This window comes from Montipora capricornis, chromosome 5 (genome assembly GCF_036669925.1).
Source record: "Montipora capricornis isolate CH-2021 chromosome 5, ASM3666992v2, whole genome shotgun sequence".
NCBI classification, from domain to species: Eukaryota; Metazoa; Cnidaria; class Anthozoa; order Scleractinia; family Acroporidae; genus Montipora; species Montipora capricornis.
In genome coordinates this window covers 3,712,394-3,734,893 of record NC_090887.1, presented here as the reverse complement: position 1 = coordinate 3,734,893, position 22,500 = coordinate 3,712,394, and the positions used below count along the sequence as shown (strand labels likewise).

Genomic DNA, 22,500 nt, shown 5'->3' with positions numbered 1-22,500 from the left:
TGCAGTCTGCAAATGTCAGACACCGGCATTGGGCACGGGTACCAAGTCTGGACGGCCTAATATTTTTTCACAGAACTGTCTTGCATTCATTTCTGTAATTTTTTTAACAATGATTACATTATACCCAATGGACAACTGTTAATGATTGGATTACATTAATTTTTTTGTACATTCATTTATTTTTTTTACAGAATCCAAAAAAAAGCCCACATCTCATTATAACTGGAGGTGGAACAGTGAGTTTTTTATAAGCCAAGTAGAATATTAACCCCAGCTAGATAATTTTAAAAGAAGTTTCTTTGGTAAACATTTAAGGACGATGCCCACTATATAATTGTTATTGCGCATACGTTCTGTGCATCTCGAGATAGTCGGATTTCCTATCGGCGTTGCTTATTAATACAGGGATATTTTTGAGCGGTTCAAAACTATGCGGAGAAAGCAGAACTTACACGTAGCAAGTGCTATTGGTATCCAAAAAGAAAATTGGGGGTAACCGCGCATTTTTCAGAGATAATTAAGCTTGAATTTGGAAAAGGACGCTACTCATTGCTTTATATTTTAAAGCTTTTTACAAATATTGTTGATTAATTATCTTCCAAAAATGCATGGTTACCCCTAGTTTTCTTTTTTGATTTTAATAACACTTGTTGAGATCTGCTTTTCCCGCATATTCATAAAACCACGCAAAAATACCTTTGTATTAGTAGGCACCATCCTTAACGAGGACATCGATTTTGTCAACATAGATTTGTTGACCTACACGTATTCACACCTGAAGCACCCTCAGTCACCAAGTAAAATTGTCTGGTGTTTAATAGACAGATTAAAATCCACAAGTTTCTGTCTCAGAACTACATGTAAAAGGGTTACATGTAAATGAATCCAGTCGATCAATTTTCTCTTTTCTTGAATGTACATAACAAAACTTGGCAAATAAAATGCATGATTGGTGCAAAGAAAACACGAAATAACAAAACGGGGGACACAGCTAGCAATGTGATACCAGCAAATAATACTCTCATGCACAAATGCAATATTTTTTGTGCATTTGTGTTGTGTTTCAGTGGACAATAAAGAACCAACCCAGCGATGAAGTCAAGAGCTATGCCTGTAAGTTGTTCATTTACACGTAGCTTGAAATTACCAAAATATATATTATGAACTGTTAATCTTAGTAATGAAGACGAAGTATAACAAAGTGTTACTTTGGTGAAAGCACATGTACAGTGTAAGTGCGTATTTTAAGATGGTAATGAAGTGTGTTACAAGTAGTAAAAGTGTTGTGTCATGAGAAGTACATGTAGTTGTTGCCTGACGCCCAATGTAGCTCTTAAAAAGGCTTTTCCATTGTCAGTGGGATTGAAAGCAGCCCCAGGCTCATCTGCCTCTCCAGAATGTACATGTAGCCTCTTCTGACAGCACTTGTGCGAGCTGGAAAATTCTCAAGAAATGCTATAAAGCAATTCAAGTTTAGAGTAACTTGCCTTTTATGCACTATCAATTTGAAATCTCTCTGTCATACGATCAGTTCTCCTGTTAAGGATACATGTATCTGCTGGTACGGCTAGAGGGAGTATTCTCACTGGCATACACGTAATAATAATAATAATAATAATAATAATAATAATAATAATAATAAATAAAATAAAATAATAATAAATTAATTAAATAAAATAATAATAAATTAGGCAACTGGGGGAAACTGGGCATTACACTCTGAACAGCATTCCTACAAAAGACTGCTTTATTACATGTAGGAACAGCAAGGATTCTGAAAGGTGCTTGATACATAATTTAAGGAGAAGAGATCATATGGAACCCTTGGTCATAGGTTATGACCCATTTCCTCAGGTTATTAGCAGCAAAGATCACGCTGCTCTCAAAGCAGAGTAGAGAACCAACGAACTCAACCCATATATGACGCCGAGTCTGGGAATGGAACCTGGGCCACATTGGTGGGAGGAGAGTGCTCTCACCACTGTGGCAAAACTGGTTTATTCTGGTTTATTCAGCTTGGGACTAATAAAAATTCATGGTGTCCTTTTTTGTGTGATGCAGCCCAGCAAGCACTGAAAGAACATTCAAAGCAACTGTTAAAAAGGGTACTTGTAGAAATCCTTTGATTGTAGCCTCATTTTTAACCCATTTCAGATAATCTAACAAAGGTTAAAAGATCAATGGAAATGTTAGTGGCAAAAAAGAGAAATGAGAGTGAGACGATGCAGATGCAGGCCATCAAGAAAACAAGTCTCTTTCCACCCTCACCTGCTATCATTTGGGTTCAACAAGGTACTCTTTGGCTGATGGCAAAATGTTAAAAAGAGATTATTCAATTTATGAGCACTTACCAGGGCTTCAAATAATGGTCAGCCAGGCGGGGGTCGTGTTTTCCAGTCAGACTCGGCTCGGATGGGACCCATTTTTGGCCGGTCAAATTGCAAGAGTCATAACTCTTGCAATAGTGAACACAGATTGAACAGTAAACCGTTGTTAAACTAAAAACCAACTAAATCCAAGTCGGTTTGGCAGTAAAAAACTTATTTTCAAGTTTATAGTTTTACTTCTCTTTATTGCAGTTACTGTAGCAGCCTCGCAAACATAGTGGTTACGCAAGATACAACTGTAATCGTTCTTTTAAATGTACATATGACAATTTAACCACTTATAACTACTGCATTTAAAAATTTAATATTACATTTTGGCAATCACAACATCGTGCCTTTCTACAACTAAATTTAAAGTGAAATGGGTGAAATAATTATATGAAAACTGAAGGTTTCAATCTACATGCACGCCGAAAAATAAAGACAAACCCTCTAGCTTTTTTTAATTTTCAGAAATACTCAAAGCTTTTTATTTTAAAGTGTCCCTGTAACCAAAAGAATCATTCTTGTTTTTCCTTGGATTTCAAAACTATGTTTAACTTAACCAAACACCAAGCAACCAAAATTTTAAGCCTTGATTTCAAAAAGACACCTGTTTATTTTAACTCAATTTTCCTATTTAATGGTCTGCCATTACTAACTTTAAGATTACTGGAAGAGCTGGATCAATGAGAAAAGGATGTGAAAGACTCGCTAGTTTAAGTTGCAAAGCATTTGTATGCCACAGAATTAATGTGCAGCACAGTAGTCTTGGGCTTTCATACTTTTAAAATCGCATTTTGCATACATAATAAGCTGCATTCACATGCTGAAATTTTAAGCTACTGTAGTGAGCCTTTTGACGTCACTTTTCCCTGGATCCAGCCCTCTGCATGAGGTCCAATCGGTCAGTTTTGAATGCGAGTAATGAAAAGTACTCTCAAAGTAATGGTCTTTGGATAAACATCAAAGCTCAACATTTTGCCAGACATTTGTTAAGCAAACACACTTTCAAAATCTAACAAAAAAAAAAAAAAGGAAGTGATTGTTTTTATCACAGGGGCACTTTAAAGTTACACTTAGTGAATTTTGCTTAGAGTTAAAAGGTGGTCGGATTCTCCAGGTTTTGGGGCTTTTGTTCGCTTTTAGTCATTGAGGAGCAGGGATTTTGCAGTGCTCCCATCAATGCTGCCCAGTTTCGATTCCTAGACTTGGCGTCATGTGTGGGTTGAGTTTATTGGTTCTCAACTCTGCACCCAGAGGTTTTTCTCTGGGTACTCCGGTTTTCCCCTCTTCCCCTCAGAAACCAAAATTTGATTCGACTTGTGTTAATTAATTTTGATTTCAGTTCACAGTGTCCCCAATTAGTGTGCCAGTGCTAGAAGACTAGACACTTTAATAAAGTTATTTTCTTCTCTTTCTTTTCCCTTGCTGACTGAAAATAAACCTCATTGTCTTCAAGTCTTGGATTGTTGCCTAGTGTGTAAAGTATGCCCCTTCGATTTGTGACACGTCTAGTACAACTTGATACAGCTGTCAGTAGTCGCTGCCATAATTTCAATTGTTGACAAGCTGAAAATCCTTTTGCCTTCCAAAGACAATATACCTTAATTTGACTTCTGATCCAATAGTGTGACTGATAAATGAATGGTTATTTTTCCCGCAGAACCAGTTGTGGAGGACAAGCTTAACGAAGCACGTAAAGTGATTACTAATGAAAAGATTCGTCTCTTCAATTCTATCCCTTTTGAAATGTTGTAAGTATCACCTGTATTTTATTTTGGTTCATGGTGTGACAGTTGATCATAGAAGTTGGCTTTTATTACTTATAAGTGTATTATTTTATGAAACAATTTTGTGAGTAGCACAGCTTAATTTAATTATCACTGCAGTTGAGGATTTTAGGTTCAAACTGCAAATGACTTCACTAGATGATAACAGGAACAATAACTTGAACTACATGGCTTAAACTCCAGACTGCAAAATTTTATTTTGGAGCGCGAAAAAAACATGTTCAGACATCCCATAATAATAATGTTCACAAGAAATGCCTGCTTAGGGTCGGTGCACTACAAATCCAGTCTCGCGGGGGGTCATGAAGATCTCCTGCATCGGGTTTGGGGACAAACAGAGGATATAACTTTAAGCAGAAGCCAAAAGGGTGGAAAAAATTAAGCTTAGAACAGGACTCAAACCCATGGCTGTGCAATTGTGCTGCCACAGTTCTACCATTATTAGCTGTGAAACCCTCTATTAGCTGGGCACCTGTGGCATAACCCTTTTCCATAAACTTTTATGGGACAGTTTAAAGAACGTACAACTCACAAAGTGTAGGGCACGAAGTTCCAAGTGGTGTGGTCTAGTCTTGTAATGGGAACACTTCCACACACGCATCCCTCACAAACTAAACTTAACTAGACCCTCCTTGAGGGTACAATGGGTTGCCTGTGGTACGTGCAGCATTCCGGGCAATTTTTTTCAATTTGGTGGGTAGGGGGGGTTCTTTTTCTTTCAATTGTTATAAATTTTGACAAGAAATACGCACAGAAGACTCTATGCACAAAGACACCACTTAGCAGGGGAGTGACAGGCAAGCCTTTTCCAGACACGGAAAACAATAAAAACAACAAAAAACCCACGAAATGAAACTGAGATTCCGACTGGGTTTGGCAACCCAGTAACTAAACTACATGTAATACTCACAACACAACAGCAAAACGTGTTTCAAGGAACACTTATTTGGGGAATATTAACTACTTTAACTCTTTAATAGACTCTTTAATAGAGCCGAAATAATTGTTTCAACTACAGTAAACCAAAACTTGGTTGCTACTCAACAATGATATCAATCCTTAATCTTGCTTTCTTCATTCTAACTACTTCATGTGCTTAGAAGGTCTTTCCTTGTGATTTTTGAGGGTTTGTTTGCTATAATCCAATCTAGGTGCACTAAGAGCTCTACCTTCCAAAGAAAAGCTCAAACTTATTGATTTGGAATAATAATGTGTAATTATTTGAATTGGGGGTTATAGATGAAAGTGATCCCTGCAAGTATAAGGACAATTTAATTAAGCAATTGTCTCTTAATAGACACCAGGCCCCAGTTGTTCGAAGGGTGGATAGCGCTATCCACTGAATAAATCACTATCCACTGGATAACTCAATTGCTTTCGCTTGTGTTTATCCGCTAGATAGTGATTTATCCGGTGGATAGCGGTATCCACCTTTTGAACAACTGAAGCCAGGTGGCTTCAACAATATTATAAGTGCGAGAATTACTTGTGTCTTTCACATCTTTATCGATTTGTTCTATTTTGCAGTTCACTGACACAGTAAATTTTAGAGATCTAAAGTGTGTGTTTTCCCTTAGTCTACCAGAAAATTCCTCAGTAATTGTGATGTGGGCTTCATATAATTCAGCTCGCCAAAGACCTCAAGCATCTCTGGATGGACTTCACTATGGCACAGAAATTATTGCTTTGGTATGATATCATTGTCAGGAAAGTTCTATTACAAGCATTACTTTTAAAATCTTGAGATACATGTAGCTTCAGTTAGCAATTTTAATTATTAACATGTGAGCCGTGTGACTCAACATGCATGACTTGCATGGCTTGCTGGCTCACGGTTTGTGAACACCCTTAACAAGTAAAATCTCCTAGGAGTTGTTGGGTTAATTAGTGGATGCCGGAAGTTGTTAACCCATTGACTCCTGAACCACTCCCTACTGACAAGTAATGTTGTCTGACTTAAGACAGAGAAAAATCTATCAAGTCTCAATCCTAGGGGTCAATGGGTTACAGTGTGATGCACCTTACCGTGGCCACCTAACAGAGTTTTTTTTACAAATAATTATTATCCACCAATCAGGGTGTTCAAATTTGATTGACAGTCACGTCTCCTTGCAAATTTCACACGTTGTCAGTTGAACGCCGTCGCTTGGGTTGCTGAGTAGACATAATTTATTTACACGTAATTGTCAAATGTGAAAGTTTGTTGGGTGGCCACGGTAAGGCATTTTTGCACTGTAAAAGAAAAGATCATGAATTACTTTTTTTTCAAACTTGGGAGCATATAAAATGACTGTTGTGTTAGGTTTGGATCACCCCTGGAGAAGACGAAAGTAATCGAAGTGTAATCAAAGTGTCAAACTTTGGCCTTGAACAGTAACTGTTTAAGCTAAATTCATAATTCTCCAAACCAGAATAGCATGAAACTTTGTCTGATTGTCAATCTGGTTGCAATGTGAATGTCAACTTATGTTAACTCCTTTCTTTCCAGGAGCTTGACTTGATTTTCAACTATTACTGTAACCAATATCTTCAAGTTTCTGATGCAACTTGCTGCATACCATCTCCAAGACCCACTCAATTGCAAAATAACACATTTGCTGTCTTTATCACTTGGTAATGTGTTGGGAATTTTTTATTTTATGAGCAATATTAAAAGAACAGTCCAAAATCAGTTTAATTAACAGAAAGTACACCAAAGTAGCGGTGCCCTTGTTTCAACACAATGATAAACAGCACATTTTTGAAATTCTGTGTTTGAGAGAGATTTGTATCATTAGATTGACTATACCAATCTCCTCTTGTTTTAACAAGTCACAGATTTTCTCTTTATAATTTTTATTACTTTTAATAAACACACCGGTACAGCTCATATTATAACTAACACAGCTATAGAACTCGTAGACAGACTAAATTCCAAAGAACTGAATGGTCCAATAACTGAATTCTATTTTAGAATTTTAATGCAGAATTCCTTTACTGGTAAAATTATCATTACATGACAAACAAGATGATTCTGATCAAAAACAACCTTTATCCAGGCAATTTGCCATAAACTTGAAGAATGTCAGGCCGACTTTTTTCAAAGATAACCCAAACGCTATTCGTTTCACTCTGTCCATTTGTGTACTTCCATCCTTCTCTTTCCTTTTGCTGCATTTATTTTGTTGTTCGGCAGTTTTAAGTGGTTATTGCAGTGTTTCAGTCTTCATTTTGGACATTTTTGACTGCATGAAATTACTTCATTTTGCATGACATAGCCCCTTTATTATTATTATTATTATTATTATTATTGTTACTATTATTATTATTATTATTATTATTATTATTATTATTGTTGTTGTTAAAACCCCTTAATTTCCTTTTAAGAGTGACACTTGTAGATTTTAATCATCATATGACTTTACTCATCACAGTGTGCAAAGAAATTCAATTTTCCAGTTTTCCCGTTGGGCAAACTGTAGCCAGGATGAACTATCCCATAAGTTATGAGCTTGAAAAAAATCCTTATAAGCACAATTAATTTCCTCAAAAATTTCGCCCAAAAGCGTTGACACTTTCACTTGCCCGCCAGGCACAGATAATTTAAAGAAACTCAACATTTTATTGGCTTACATTTTTTTTCAGCATTGTGTTGTTCTTGATAATGTTCGTCTGTCGGCATCTGTGGCCTGCTGAACCTCTTGGCTCTGGTGGTAAGAATCATTGAAGAGTTGTTTGCGTGAGAGTGCAATTTCTGTGTGTTGGGTTCTATTATACCTTATTGAAATCATTATGTAGTGTAACACGTTTTCATGTCAAGGGTTTTTTTGTTTTTTTTTTTTTTGGCAGGTGCTGAACCAACCACCCCAGGGGGTCGCCCTAGTTTCTCATTGCGCTGGGTTTATTCCAATAAAATGTACCCTGTCATGAAGGCATTATTCAAACTGGCGATTATAACGTTTTATTTTTATCTATGCGACAGGTATGAGTGATCAATATGTTAATTCCTTGCTCACGTGAGTGAAAACACTCTATAGTGCAATCTTTTTACTTAAGGACGGTGCCTACTAATTCAAAGGTATTTTTGCCTCGATTTATGATTATGCAGAAACTGTAGATCTTAACAAGTGTTATTGAAATCCAAAAAGAAAATTTTGGGTAATCACGCATTTTTCAGAGATAATTGATGAATAATATTTGTAAAAAGCTTTAAATTAAAATACGATGTATGGCGTTCTTTCTCAAATTGAAGCTTAATTATCTCTCAAAAATGCAGGGTTACTCCCAATTTTCCTTTTGGATACCAAGAGTACTAAGTAAGAGCTACTTTCTCCGGATAGTTTTAAACCGTGCAAAAATATCTCTGCATCAGTAAGCATCACCAATAGGAAACCCGAGTATGTCGAGATGCTCAGAATATAATTATGCGCAATAACAATAGTAGGCACCATCCTTAATCTATACCTGTAATATCTTGTAACGTATTGTAATGTGTTTACCTATGCCCCGCCTGGAAATCAGCTTCTGTTCTGTGTGGCTAGCGTAGTTTAATAAAATTGTAAGCTGAGATCTGTATAATTATTGTGAAAAATTGAAATTTGAACATGTGCTCAAGACCAGAGAAAACAAAGCAACTTCCAAGTTTAATGAATTGAGACAGTTTCATTTTTTATTTCTAAAATACAGAGCATTTTATGACACCAAAAATTTGCCTGAAAGTTTTGGGACTTTCGACAACTTTCCCCCCCTTCCCTCTCCCTTCCCAGTCTTAGTGCTGAACCGGTTGGTTTTGTATTTTATTTTTCTCAGGACAAACTTGTTTTTCAAGGAACAAAAGGAATATAGTCATGTGGTCTTTGTGCTCTTTTTAATGATTTTCTTGGTACTTGGAGCTTTGACGTGGGTCCCTGCTGAACAGGTGGGTTGCCAGTTTATTCATCCTGAACACAAGTGTTTGTGGCTTGCTAATGAGTGATTTTTGTATGGACAGTGTCTCCGCGAAGTCAATGGATTACAAAGTACACTCTGGATGCCTACCCCTTGACTGCACACCATCATGGAGCAAATTGAGGCGAACTTCTTAAGCACCAACTCATTCATTGTAAACTCTTTTGGATAAAAGAAAGCCTTTCTAAGTCACTCCAATCTATTAGATGAGCATAGCTACCTTTCAAGGACTCATTGTCATTAATTACCTGTTCAACAGCAATTGCCAAAAATTGCCTTTCAGTAGCAAGTATTCAAAGAAACATTCGCAGTTTGTAAAGAGTTTTTTTGCAAATTTTCTCTCGCCATGACTTCAATTTTTTGAAGTACCATGGGGTAGGTTTCTTTTGAAACAGGGTTTCATACAGCTTTTGCCTTTGAAAAGAAAGAAAAGTTTATGTGTATTGCCAGTACTCTGCAATTGTAGTATTATTAGCCCCAAGTATTTGTATTTTGTGACATAAGTACCCTTTAACTACATAGGTAGCAAATTTGTTTTTCAATTTTCTTCTCAAAAATTGCTTTTGGTTGTAGGAGTTAGCTAACTTGACAGAATTGTTTTTCCAGTAATGTGCTAGTAAAGGATCAACTGGAAAGAAACTGCCTTTCTTAATTCTTCTTTTCAAAGACAATCTGCATTGCATATGGGTTTGTAATGTCAGCCATTATCAAAAATACCATTGATGATACTCTTTGTTTGTCCCTCCAAAATTTTGCATTAGCATTTTTTCCAGTTTCTCTTGGGACCATTGTAAGTCCCAAGAGAAAATAAAAACAATGCTTATGCGAAATTTTGCAGGGACAAACAAAGTGTTATGGTATTTTTGATACTGGCTAATTGATGGAATAGATCCCTTTTTTTCACTATCTTTCTTTGATGTGGAAAAAAAACGCTTTGTTTGCATTTTATGCTTTGTGAAAATATATCGCTGACACAGGTTCCTCTCTCACTATGAGGCAGCTGGTAATTTTCGTCAATGGGTTGATTATTTTATTGGAAAATCTGACGAAAAATGAGTGCTCTTTAGTTAATGGCTATTTTGCTGAGAAATTAAAGAGTTCGTAATTTCCTGCATTATTTTCAGTTTTATTACGTACGGAAACAATTTGTTTTCTTCTGTGTCAGACGGTATTGTTAAACAGATATCAAACAGATGAGTGGAAAGGCTGGATGCAGTTGGTTATTTTACTTTATCATTACACAGGTGCAAGCCAGGTAATTCAAGTCAAATTGCTTCCTTATCTAAGGTGATTGCAGATTGCACTTTGAAAAAGTGCAAAACCAACTGTGGTCTTGCAGTCACATTCCACCCAAAGGGAGCTACAATCTTGGATGAAACTCGCTAAGAAAACGTACTAAAACCGACAAAAAGCAATTTTTCACTATTTCTCTCTTGTGAATTCCACAGCAGTGACTTCTCCTCCCCACTCCCACCTCCCCCTATCCTATTGATTAGGAAATTGTTGATTTCCAGGAAACTGTTCATGACCCCCAGAAAACAACATTGAGACGGGGGAGGGGCCTAGGGGGGTCAAATTGTTTTCTTAGTATATGTAAGGGCCCGAGGGCAATTGAAGTTTTCACACGCGACGTGGGCAATTTGTAAAACTTTGAAAATACAAGTGAAATTAATCCTTAATAGACCTTTTCGGCTTGTACATTTTGTTTTCCCAATACAGATCATGTGATAATACTCAGGAGGTTTTGTCTTTTGTTTTGTTCATTAAAATGAGGGCATGCAAGCATGAACATGCCTGCATGCACTCTTTTTAATGAACAAAACAAAGGACCAAGCCTCCTGAGTATTATCACATGATCTGTATTGGGTAAACAAAATGTACAAGCCGAAAAGGTCTATTGCACGAGGGCACATTGCGATTAAGTAATGGTCCGGCTAAGAAGCAGGCAGCCCAGCGGCAAAAGTACTTAGAAGCTGCGAAATATTAATTTTTAACTTTACTCCAATTGAGGCATCTGATTGGCTAATATCGGAAAATGTCGAAAAAAGATGAGAAAAAAATGAAAAAAAAGCCTTTTTTGGATTTCTTCTTCCCCATGCCCTTGATCTCTGTCTCTCGGCCAAATTTGGGCATTGTTCTATGCGCCAATCAAATGGCGCATAGAATCTTGACGATATTTACAAACACAGTTTTTGAAGGCATAATGATTTGTTCTACGAAACAGAATCTAATTTTTTAGACGGCAAGTCGATTACATTTTTCATTGAAATTCAAATTTCGCGCTTTTAGCTGCTTACACCAATGGGAACAGCCGAACTTAATTTGATTAAAAATGTTGGCACATTTTAACTAACCGACGCTATTGCCGCGGGCTATTGTTTTTCTGCCTGCTTCTTAGCCGGACCATTACTTAATACATGTTTATTACTGTAAAGGGAAAAATCATTGAGGGAAGCCCGTTCAATGCCGCGACAAATGACAACCAACTTAACATGCTTTCATTCGGTTGGTTGAGCATCGGGCTGTCACGTGGGAGATCGTGAGTTCGACTCCGGCCGGACCTTTGTAATTACATCCGCAAATGGTTAAGACTTTCAAGTCTTCTCGGATAAGGACTATAAACCGTAGACCCCACCTCACAACCCTTCAATGTTCACAACCCAGTGGGACGTAAAAGAACCCACGCACTATTCGTAACGAGTAGGGTATGGAGCTCCTGGTGTTGTAGTCAGGCCTCATTTCATTCTTTCATGTGCTGGGTGAAATCGCTAATGGACTGATAGCGGCTGCCAGCGGCGCCTGTGTATGCTGAAGTCCGATCTCACTCATAGATCACTTTCTTGTAAAGCGTATTTGAATATGTCAATAGAAAATACGCTATATAAATTCATTACCATTACCATTCGGTTAAAGTGCCACTAACCCCCAAAATTTTTTTTCGCCAAAATGAATCTCTGCACCTCTTCGAAACGCATCGCGGCCTTTTTTTTCCTTTTTCTAACAAATCCTGCCTTTTTATGGGCTTCAAAACTTGCGAAAAACCAGGAACGTTTTGTTCACGACCAGAAAGGGAGTGGGTCTATTCCTGATTTGACGTCACAAACTGATTCACATTGCATTACCTCTTTGTAAAAATGCATGCAACGTGGAATGTGACTTCAAATCAGAAGGAATAGACCCACTCCCCTTCTGATCTGAAGAAAAAAAAGGAAGTGATTTTTTTTATCATTGTACCACTTTTAAGTCTCTATTATCATCATCACCATAAACGTCAACGTTGTCATCGTATTGTCCATCATCATCGTCACCACCATTGGCACCATCATTGTCACCACCATAATCATCACAAGCACCGTCATCAAAGTGGATGTCACATTTCGTCTTTTTGATACTGACATTGCTTTTTTCCCACAGGTGCTCCCCATTTACGTGTTCATTAGGCTCCTTGTGGCTTCATACATTTTCCTGTCAGGCTACGGTCACTTCTCATTCTTCTGGAGCAAAGGAGACTTTGGCTTTTACAGATTTTGCCAGGTAGTTTGATCATTAAGTGCAGTGGAATACGACCAGATATTTATGTAAATATGACTTTCTTGTTTTTTTGGCATAAGATTTGTCTTCTTTTTCACAAGATGCATGCTTAAAACTAAACCAGTTTTTTTCCACATCGGCAAGGGTAACATCCACACAACAGACAAAGGCTTTTCGTGCAGTATGAGAGTGTCAAGTAAAGCTATGATCCTCGCAGTTAAGAAGGCAGTTTTAGCAATTGCATAGAGGAGCCTGAAAAATTCCGTTGAAGTCCTGAATTTTTCAGCCTTCTCTATGCAATTGCTAAAAATGCCTTCCATTGCGTCCATTTCGTCTTGCAAGGATCATAGCTTCACTTGTTTTCATATCCGCAGTTCGATATATGATTTATTTCATATATCATTTCACGTTCAGTGTGAAAGAATAACCTCAGTCCTATCGGTTTGCTCAGTCGGTTGTGTATGGGACTACTGTGCGGGAGCTCGCGGGATGAAAGAGCATGGGACTACTGTGCGGGAGCTCGCGGGATGAAAGAGTATGGGACTACTGTGCGGGAGATCGCGGGATGAGAGAGTATGGGACTACTGTGCGGGAGCTCGCGGGATGAAAGAGCATGGGACTACTGTGCGGGAGCTCGCGGGATGAAAGAGCATGGGACCACTGTGCGGGAGCTCGCGGGATGAAAGAGCATGGAACCACTGTGCGGGAGCTCGCGGGATGAAAGAGCATGGGAGTACTGTGCGGGAGCTCGCGGGATGAAAGAGCATGGGACCACTGTGCGGGAGCTCGCGGGATGAAAGAGCATGGGACCACTGTGCGGGAGCTCGCGGGATGAAAGAGTATGGGACTACTGTGCGGGAGATCGCGGGATGAAAGAGCATGGGACTACTGTGCGGGAGCTCGTGGGATGAAAGAGCATGGGACTACTGTGCGGGAGCTCGCGGGATGAAAGAGCATGGGACTACTGTACGGGAGCTCGCGGGATGAAAGAGCATGGGACTACTGTGCGGGAGCTCGCGGGATGAAAGAGCATGGGACCACTGTGCGGGAGCTCGCGGGATGAAAGAGCATGGGACCACTGTGCGGGAGCTCGCGGGATGAAAGAGCATGGGACTACTGTGCGGGAGCTCGCGGGATGAAAGAGCATGGGACTACTGTGCGGGAGCTCGCGGGATGAAAGAGCATGGGACCACTGTGCGGGAGCTCGCGGGATGAAAGAGCATGGGACTACTGTGCGGGAGCTCGCGGGATGAAAGCTCCGGCTGGTCAACACTCAGTGTCTTTAAATAACTGAGGAGAAAGTGCTGCCTTTGTAATGACATCTGCAAATGGTTATTTAGACTCTGTAGTCTTTTCGGATGAGGAATATAAACGGCCCCATCTAAAACCCCTTCATTGTTCATAAGCCTGTGGGACGTAAATCAACCCATGTACTATTGGCAAAGAGCAAGACATAGACTTCCCGGTGTTGTGGTCTGTCTGTGGTTGTACTCTCTGTTATGCTTGCTGACCCTCACCTTTCCAATGCAGAACAATCCTCCAGATATTGGGAATTAACTGAGAGAGGTCTATTGTCGACTCTCCATGGACCTTTTTGCAGATACGGCGGCCATTTTGATTTCTATTGTTTTGAATAGCTATAATGAGATTCCCAGGGGCAAATACATATTAATTTTCCCCCTGAGCATCCCATAATGTCTTTCGAAATAATAGAAAGCAAAATGGCCACCGTATCTGCAAAAAGGTCTATGGGCATTGTCCCTAAATGCACAAAACACCAAAATGACTTGGGGTTCCGTATTGAAAGTGAAGTGCTGCCCCATGTAGAAAGATTAAGCCAGGATTGATCAGCATATAAATTCACCTCTCACTTTCAATACACTGTCAGGTAGACAAGTATTGAGAATAAAGATTATTATCAGCTTAAGTGTATGAGCCTGATAAAACCAGTCATGTGGAAGTAGTTAGGGGAATGAACTTTTAGATCATGAGAGTCAAAAGGTTTAAGGGAACTAAGTGTTTAACAATTCATGAATGTTGGCTTCTCTCATTCCTCAGGGGTACATATAGAATGATGTAACGAGTGTTTTAGATCAAGGAACGCAGTATCAGAAGATTGAAGTGGTTAAGACTAGACTGTTTAATTAAACGTTCTGCAGTTTACAGCTCTAGTTCACTAAAATTGTTGATTTGGTCTTTTCTCTCTCTGTACAGGTCTTAACTAGAATGAATATCCTTGTTGCGGTGCTGTGTTTAGCCATGGGTCGTCCCTATCAGTTTTATTATTTTGTACCACTGATATCGTTTTGGTTTGTGGTGATTTACGTTGTCTTAGCTTCCTGGCCCAGAGTCACGGCTGCCATTGTTAAGGGTGAGTTAGAGGTTGCTGTATTTTGAAATGAAGAAAGACAGATGTACGTCTTTCATATGTCACCACCATCGTCGGCGCCCTTGTCCAGCATTGTGGCCGCGTCAGGGATTCTGTAGTCATAGACATAGTCATAGTCATAGTTTACTTACCCACGAGGAGCTTATATAGAAGTCATAACTCGTTAAAACGCTCTCGTGCAACTATGATATACCACAGAGGACAGACCACAACACCGGGAACTCCATGCCCTACTCTTTGCGAATAGTGTGTGGATTCTGTTACGTCCCAGACGGCTATGAACATTGAAGGGTTGTGAGACGGGGCCAACGTTCTATCTTCCTTATCCTCGAAGACTAGAAATTCTTACCATTTACAGATATCATTAATTTACAAAGGTAGTACTTTCTCCTCAGTCATTTAAAGACCATGAGTGTTAATCCTCCCGCATTGCAACCCTGTGCTCAACTAACCGAGCCACCATTGCGCGGTATCGTCTTTCTTCTGAAGTTAGCCCTTTCCGTCCTCTATCTATACGAACATCATCCATCTTTTACATGGTCTTTCTCGGCCTCTATTTCCTGTAACATTCATCTGTCAAGTTCTTTTGACTGCGTTTCCTTCCTTGATCCTTAGAAGATGGCCAAACCACCGAAGCCTTGGTGTTCTTACATTTTCTAACATCGGCCCAACTTTGAGTTCTTTCCTGATTTGTTCGCACCTTACTCTGTCCAAGATGGTTACCCATTTGATCCTTCTTAACATCCACATTTCTGCCGATTCGATCTTACGTCCCTCCCTTATATTGACTGACCATGTTTCCGCTCCATATGCCATGTCTCATAGAGCTTCGCGTTTTGTTTTCTCGGAAATCGTTTATCATAGATAATATCCGACAGGTCTCTCCAGATGTCTTTCATATATTTTTATTCAAAGTCTATTCATTCCCACGTCTTCTATTTTCTTAATGTGAACTCACAAAATGACCAGATCGTAGTTGGCTGCGAACGCAGACGTAATTCCGGGGGAGAGAAAGGATCGCCGGAAATACGTCTGCGTTTGCAGGGTATTGGCTTGATGGCTCAGCATTGAAACGGTATCGCATCGGTCATCAGTCCAAATCACAGCGTTCGTGCTACTTACTCTTTCAAGTCCTTGGAAATTTAGCCCTGGAATTTATATTTGGACTTCATGGACACTTGAAAAGCTCTTGATACAACGAATTCTGTGGGAAACTGCTTGAAAACTGCTTGAAGTTTTGCTTGGGTGAAAACTGTTGAGACTGCATGATGCTAATTGAAAGAGTCATTTCAAAAATTGAGCCCAAATTTGACTATTGGGGAAAGATTAAATGCAAGAAGTAAAATGCCCGTGCCTGCACTTAACTTGCAGGATATAGGAAAGGATATCAATGTATACGTTTTCAGCAAAGAAAATACTGAAACACGATGTATGGCATAGAAATCCTCTTACAAACACTCTTTCAAAACTCAATTTCTTGTTTTTTGAAAACTCCTTGAATATTCCTGGAATTTTACATAGAAAATCCAGCACGAACCCTGACAATACCAGCTACGCAGGCCACTCAAAGGCCGAATAACTTCATCAAGTGGAAAAGTCACTGTTCAGAGTGTAAAATATACTCCACCTGAAACATTGGACAAGGTTTTCATACATAACTCTCCCTGACCGAGTTCGAGGTCCGTACTGTATGTTATGGACCGCTCGTGGGCTATAAATCAACTGGAAAAATTGAGGATCAGTGTATAACCCATACTTCAAATATATTATGCATTTGTTTCATAAATAGGTAAGTTTATTTTGCGTTCTCGAAGTAAATATACCAATTTACAAGGGTTGGTCATGACAAGTAACATATACACCAAGGTACTGGAATTTATAGAGCGGCTTTCAATTGATTGTCGAAAGTAATTAGCGAATTGCTTTGATTTTGCATTACTTCACTCGGTGATTACTTGAAAGTTCTTGCACCACTTTTTTAACCAATCAGAAGTGAAACCAAAACCAATTGTGCCTCGCGCGTGCACATTTTCCCGCGCTTTGTGTCGGCTACGTGTAATTACTTCGAGTTTTGATTGGTTTGCTGGATTGTCTCCGTCCTTTTTGATTGGCCAAAGTAATTACTTTGGTTTTGGTTTTACGACACTCATTTGAAAACCACTCTAAATCACAGATTTATTTAGTCCGGTTGAGACCTTGGGTCAACATAAGTAGCGCGATGCAATGATCTAAAGTCTTAACATAATGAGTTTTGATCAAACGTTTTCAAGTAATTTTTGAAATAATCACAAAAGGTGGTACCAGTTTGTGGGAGTAGTTAGAAAGTGGAAGCGGCCGGTATTTTATTGGTGGTTCACTGGAGCGAATGAACCAGACCGATTGGCTCACTCGGTTGAGCATGGGATTACTGTGGTCACGGGATCAAAACATCCGGCCAGACCAACGTTAACACTCAGGGTCTTTAAATAACTGAGAAGAAAGTGCTGCAATGGTTACACTTGCTGGTCTTCTCGGATAAGGACGAAATACGGTAATCCCCGTCTCAGAACCCTTCAATGGGACGGCAAAATGGTAAAGCTACTCAAAGCAAACCACGAGGGCAAACCTCTGCAGCAATGACTCAAATACGCATGTGCCAAGTGATCACCCGTCGGCCGACAATCTCCCACTTAACGATGATTATGGATAGTTTGATTTAAAGAAGCAACGTGGTTCAACAACGAGGGTTGTTCCTGATCGAAGGACTCGATCACAGTAAATGTTAAAACAGGTTATTGTCTCTCTCTTGCAGATAACAACAAGCTTTATTTTGCAATATTGTTCAAGTTCTTTATACTCTTCGTCGGAATTTCTATTATTTGGAGCTCACCAGTAAGTTAGTTTACACATTCAGCCCTCATTTTTTAGGGTTATGGTTGATGAGGAAGATGTCCTCTGTGTAGAGGAATCTTTTTTTTACCTTTTTTGCCTCATTATCACATGCAAGGTTCTAGTTTTCCAAGCAGTCAGCAAAGAATAAGGTACTGAATATTTGAGTGCATTGCATAACGAGCTATGTTTGAAAATTAGAACCTAATTTACCAGGGACCGGTTCCTCGAAGCCTGGTTAGCGCTAACCGTTGGTAAAGAAGTATCAAAACCTATAGGTTTCCATGGTATTTAACGCCGGTTAGCGCTAACTATACACCTTATTCCAAAATGGCCACTATTTAGATATTTTTTTGTTTTTATTCAAAGTAGACCTTGATGCCTCGTTCAAGGCAAAATATTCTTTTGAATTTTCAGCTCAAGAACGAGGCATCAGGCTAATTTGAATAAAAACAAAAGAACATTTAAATGACTGCCATTTTGGAATAAGATCTATGCTTCGAGCAACCGGCCCCAGATAATCTCTGAACCGCAATAATGCTTTGAAAATTCGAATTTTACAAAGAATGTATGGGATTAGCGCCTTTGCTACCCAAGAATTTGTCAGTTTTTGATGGCTAATACCTTGCTCTTTATCAATGCTAAAAGGCTTATAATTAGAGATTTAACTAAGTTTAACAAGTTCTTTTATAAATAGCATGATGCATGCCTTCAAGTTCTGTCAGCAAACTCTTATGTTAATGAAACAAAATGTAACCAATGACGCCGGCAAATATCCCCTTATATGGAAGGTATCTGTATACAATCAAGCTTTTTGTTGTTCAAATTTACCAACTGTGGGGCAAAAGAAGATCTTGTTTCAGGCTTCCCCGATAAGGCTCTGGTTGGTACTTTTAAATTTTATTTTGGACATCAGCGATATCTGCTATAGAAAGAGATTTGTCACAGTGTTTAGGTAATCGACCTGTTTGGTAATTACAAATAGTTTTTTAAGTTGAATTCGGCACCGCTGAAGAGAAATCCCGCGGAATTGCATGAATCCCTCAAGTATTCTCATAAGAAGTCAACGCCCTACTTAGAATGGCCGAAATATTCTAAAAGAGTTGTTTAAAGCCTGGAATCTGACACAAAGCAATGCATATTATGATTTTATTCAAGGCCACAAATATCGACAGGTCCTTGTTTTGGGCCCTTTTTTCCATTAAAGGTATGGCCAGTTGTTTCATGTGTCTCTTAGAAATGAACTGTTAGAGGTTTTCGTAAGTCGTTTGTTAGCTTCTTTGTGAGCCTTGTCTTGTGTACTAGAGATACCCGGTACTCTTAGACTAGACTCGCTGTTAGAGACTCGCGTAATCACTCATTTACAACAGATGTCTTTTTCACAAAGAGAGTCCTTCAAACAAGTTGTTTGCCGTGATTATGTTCAGTTAAAGATCACAGTTGAAAGAACTCATTGATCATCGCACCTAACTGGACAATCTATGCAAATTTGTCGAAGATTTGTGCGTAAGTCAAGTGACGTGTATACTGGTTTGCTACAGCGAAGTTTTTATAGAAACAAATACCCTGTGCAGTTTCAAGAAGTTTTTTGGAAGATAGAGGTGATCTTCGAACTTGAACTGGACAATTGAAGCAATTGTCACTTTATAGACGCCAACCCTTGACTTCTGTGATGCCGGTGTAATTCTCTACCAACTGAGGTATGAAGCCAAACAGTTGGAAGGAGGTCAATTTTTTGGACTCATGTGCTCCCGTGAAGGGAACTCGTTAAATTCGCCTGAATTTTTCAGGTGTCTATAAAGTGACTGAAATTGTCCAATTAAGTGCGCGGAGCACTCAGTTCTTTCGTCTAAAACTCACACTTCAAATATACATTTCTTTCATTCAATACATCACAGATGACGTCAAAATATGGCGAGAGCAAAAACGTGGTGCACGACGCGATAGCCGAGTGTGTCACTGATGTTCTTACCACATTTTGACGTCATCTGTGATCTATTAATAAACAGTCGGCTCGATTTTGGTGGGTGACGGAGCATTTTAATTATGAAAGGTTGATTTTACTGCGATCACTCACCTCACCTAGCATCCCACCCAGGCCATTGCTCCGTATTCATCTCGTTTTCACCCACTGAATGGAGAAGGGATTGATATTTTTCTATTGGCCCTAACGCCATCTTTTGCCGCAGACCTATCAGAATGACTTACTGATTGCCCGTTTTTTTTCCTCTCAGACATTTTGTCAATGGATATTTTCCCAGTGGGCAATTAAAGAATTGTTTATTGATGAGAATGAGAGCGTTAGGGAGTGGTGGTTTAGGTCATGGCTAGACAGATATGTAAGTATGTCAATAATTATAAACGTCATCATCAGATGTCCATAACCCAGAAGTATCGATCTCTCTCATTTGGCCTTGGCCCATCCGTTTACGGTATTATCTAAATTTTGAATACTGGGGCCCAGCAAGGGCCCTTTTCTCGAACGTCCCGAAACTTCCGAGTTGAAACTTCTTTTTCGGGTGCCTGCCATCATTCCCTCTGTAACTTAGGAACGCAAAACGTCACGACGAGTTTTCTCTTTATAGTTTTGAAAACATGTTAAAATACTAGTTTATCAAAACAAGGAGGTGGCAGTCGCGTAATTTCGGGCCCGAAATGTTCTGGGGACTTTCAAGAAACGGGACCCACGTCCCGCAAAATAATGGCTAATCAAATTGGGCTTGATGACCGCAACTCTCCTGATTGGTCAGCAATCAATTTGTCGCACGAGGGATTGCACGTGTGAAATGCAAAATGGCGCGCGGAACGCAATGCCACTCTATTGTTTGCGCTTGTTCTTGCGCTTGGTCTTTGTGGTGCCTTCTTCAGTTTTGATAGGACCTTGTAGTTTGCTTGATTTTGTCACAAGCCCGTGAGCCTTATGACCACAATACTTCTGATTGGTCCGCAAGCAAGTAAAGTGTCCACGGGATTGATCGTTCTGAGTATAAAATCGTGAATCGGGCACAGAATGCAATGCCTTCATGTTTTTCCCCCGCGAAAAAACCAAGCAGTATCAGTTCTAAATATAAATAATGCCATCAAATAATGCCATCAAATGATTGTGGGAGGCACGGTGGCCTCATGGTTAGTGCGCTCGACTCCGGATCGAGTGGTCCGGGTTCGGGGCCTGGCAGGGGACATTGTGTTGTGTTCTTGGGCAAGACACTTTACTCTCACGGTGCCTCTCTCCACCCAGGTGTATAAATGGGTACCGGCGTAATGCTGGGGGTAACCCTGCGATGGACTAGCATCCCATCCAGGGGGGAGTACAAATACTCCTAGTCGCTTCATGTTACAGAAACTGGAGATAAGCGCCGGCCTGATGAGCCTTCTGGCTCGTAAGCGGAGACTTTTTTTTACCATCAAATGATGGGCTGGATTTCACCGCATATCAAGACTTCTGGGTTACGGACTTCTGGTTTTGTGTAATATCGGTCACTAATTTTACATTTATGTTCCGGTCTTTTGCGTTCCAGATTGCATTGTTTGGAATGGTAACAGCCTTCGCATATTGCACCGTCAAATACTTTAGATTACTTGATGATAACAATAAAAGAGCTTTGTTCTCTGGACCAATAGGAGTTGCTTGTGTCTTGTTTGCTGCCATTGCTCTCCTGGTAAGTGATACATTTAGTTTTATAAAATAACTAGGATAGCACGCGTACTCTCATTGGTCAATAGCTGTGTTTAGATAAGAGTATGTAACCACGGCTGTGACATCACACGAATTTTGATTGGTTATTTGTTGTCAGACGCACGTTTTGATTGGCTGGTAGGAAATATGAGCGTGTATCAAGAAAATCTGTTTCAATAAAGAAGTAAAAGACCGGCATTTTCTTTTATTTATCGAATTATTTTTGAGAAACATTTATAAAAGCAATAGAGGACTTTTTTTCGTGTTTCCATAGCCTCATCTAAACACTCGCAGAGTTGGGAGAATTCTCGACAGTTATGCAAACCCTCGTCTGCGTCTCTTGTTTGCATAACTATCTGGAATCCTCCCAACTCCCCCTCTTGTTTAGATGAAGCTATGAAAACATGGAAAAGTCCTCTATTGGTTAATTCGTAAAAGTGACCCACCTCAAAGGAAACCTCTACTCCTATTACAGATTAAGGTTAAACTAGATCAAATAATATTTGCAAAGACAGTGTTTGTTTCAGAAAAGTAAACTTCAGAATCACTTATTTTCACTTTAAAATTTGCATGAGAGTTGGAGATCATCGCAGTCAAACATCAACTTAAGGTGGGGATAAACGTGAATTTGAATGAAATTTTAAGGGATTTAAGAAAGCGATAAAAGAAAGAATTACTTTTGGAACATAGGAAACAGCGGTTGCGCATATGTTACTGTATCACCTCCCTACCAAGACCATTTTCTCGTTAAATTTAACTTGTGCGATGCTGTATCGTTTTTTCACCAGGGTTACACCATTCAGGCCTTCACTTGCACTTCAAAAGTGTCTTGCAATGAAATTCATTCTTTAGTGTCTTTTATACCTGTAAGTACAAGTTCAGTTATATTAAATTGAATGTAATCTTTCTTAATTAATACGTGGTAAAGTAAATCAAACCAAACATTGTTTT

General features: G+C 39.3%; 1 protein-coding gene across 2 annotated transcripts in view; it reads left to right on the top strand.

Annotated features, from left to right (window-relative positions):
* Positions 1-22,500, top strand: part of LOC138049160 (N-acetylneuraminate 9-O-acetyltransferase-like) — a 46,190-nt gene that overhangs the window by 21,479 nt on the left and 2,211 nt on the right. For both annotated transcript variants that reach the window (XM_068895320.1, XM_068895319.1), the window contains exons 6-21: positions 192-236; positions 1,068-1,113; positions 2,155-2,292; positions 4,033-4,123; positions 5,737-5,848; positions 6,648-6,772; positions 7,784-7,851; positions 7,988-8,120; positions 8,948-9,056; positions 10,251-10,340; positions 12,500-12,619; positions 14,831-14,987; positions 17,797-17,876; positions 20,108-20,212; positions 21,392-21,532; positions 22,338-22,415. In XM_068895320.1, coding sequence (XP_068751421.1) covers positions 192-236; positions 1,068-1,113; positions 2,155-2,292; positions 4,033-4,123; positions 5,737-5,848; positions 6,648-6,772; positions 7,784-7,851; positions 7,988-8,120; positions 8,948-9,056; positions 10,251-10,340; positions 12,500-12,619; positions 14,831-14,987; positions 17,797-17,876; positions 20,108-20,212; positions 21,392-21,532; positions 22,338-22,415 — 1,638 coding nt within the window. The remainder of the gene's footprint in view (positions 1-191; positions 237-1,067; positions 1,114-2,154; positions 2,293-4,032; positions 4,124-5,736; positions 5,849-6,647; positions 6,773-7,783; positions 7,852-7,987; positions 8,121-8,947; positions 9,057-10,250; positions 10,341-12,499; positions 12,620-14,830; positions 14,988-17,796; positions 17,877-20,107; positions 20,213-21,391; positions 21,533-22,337; positions 22,416-22,500) is intronic.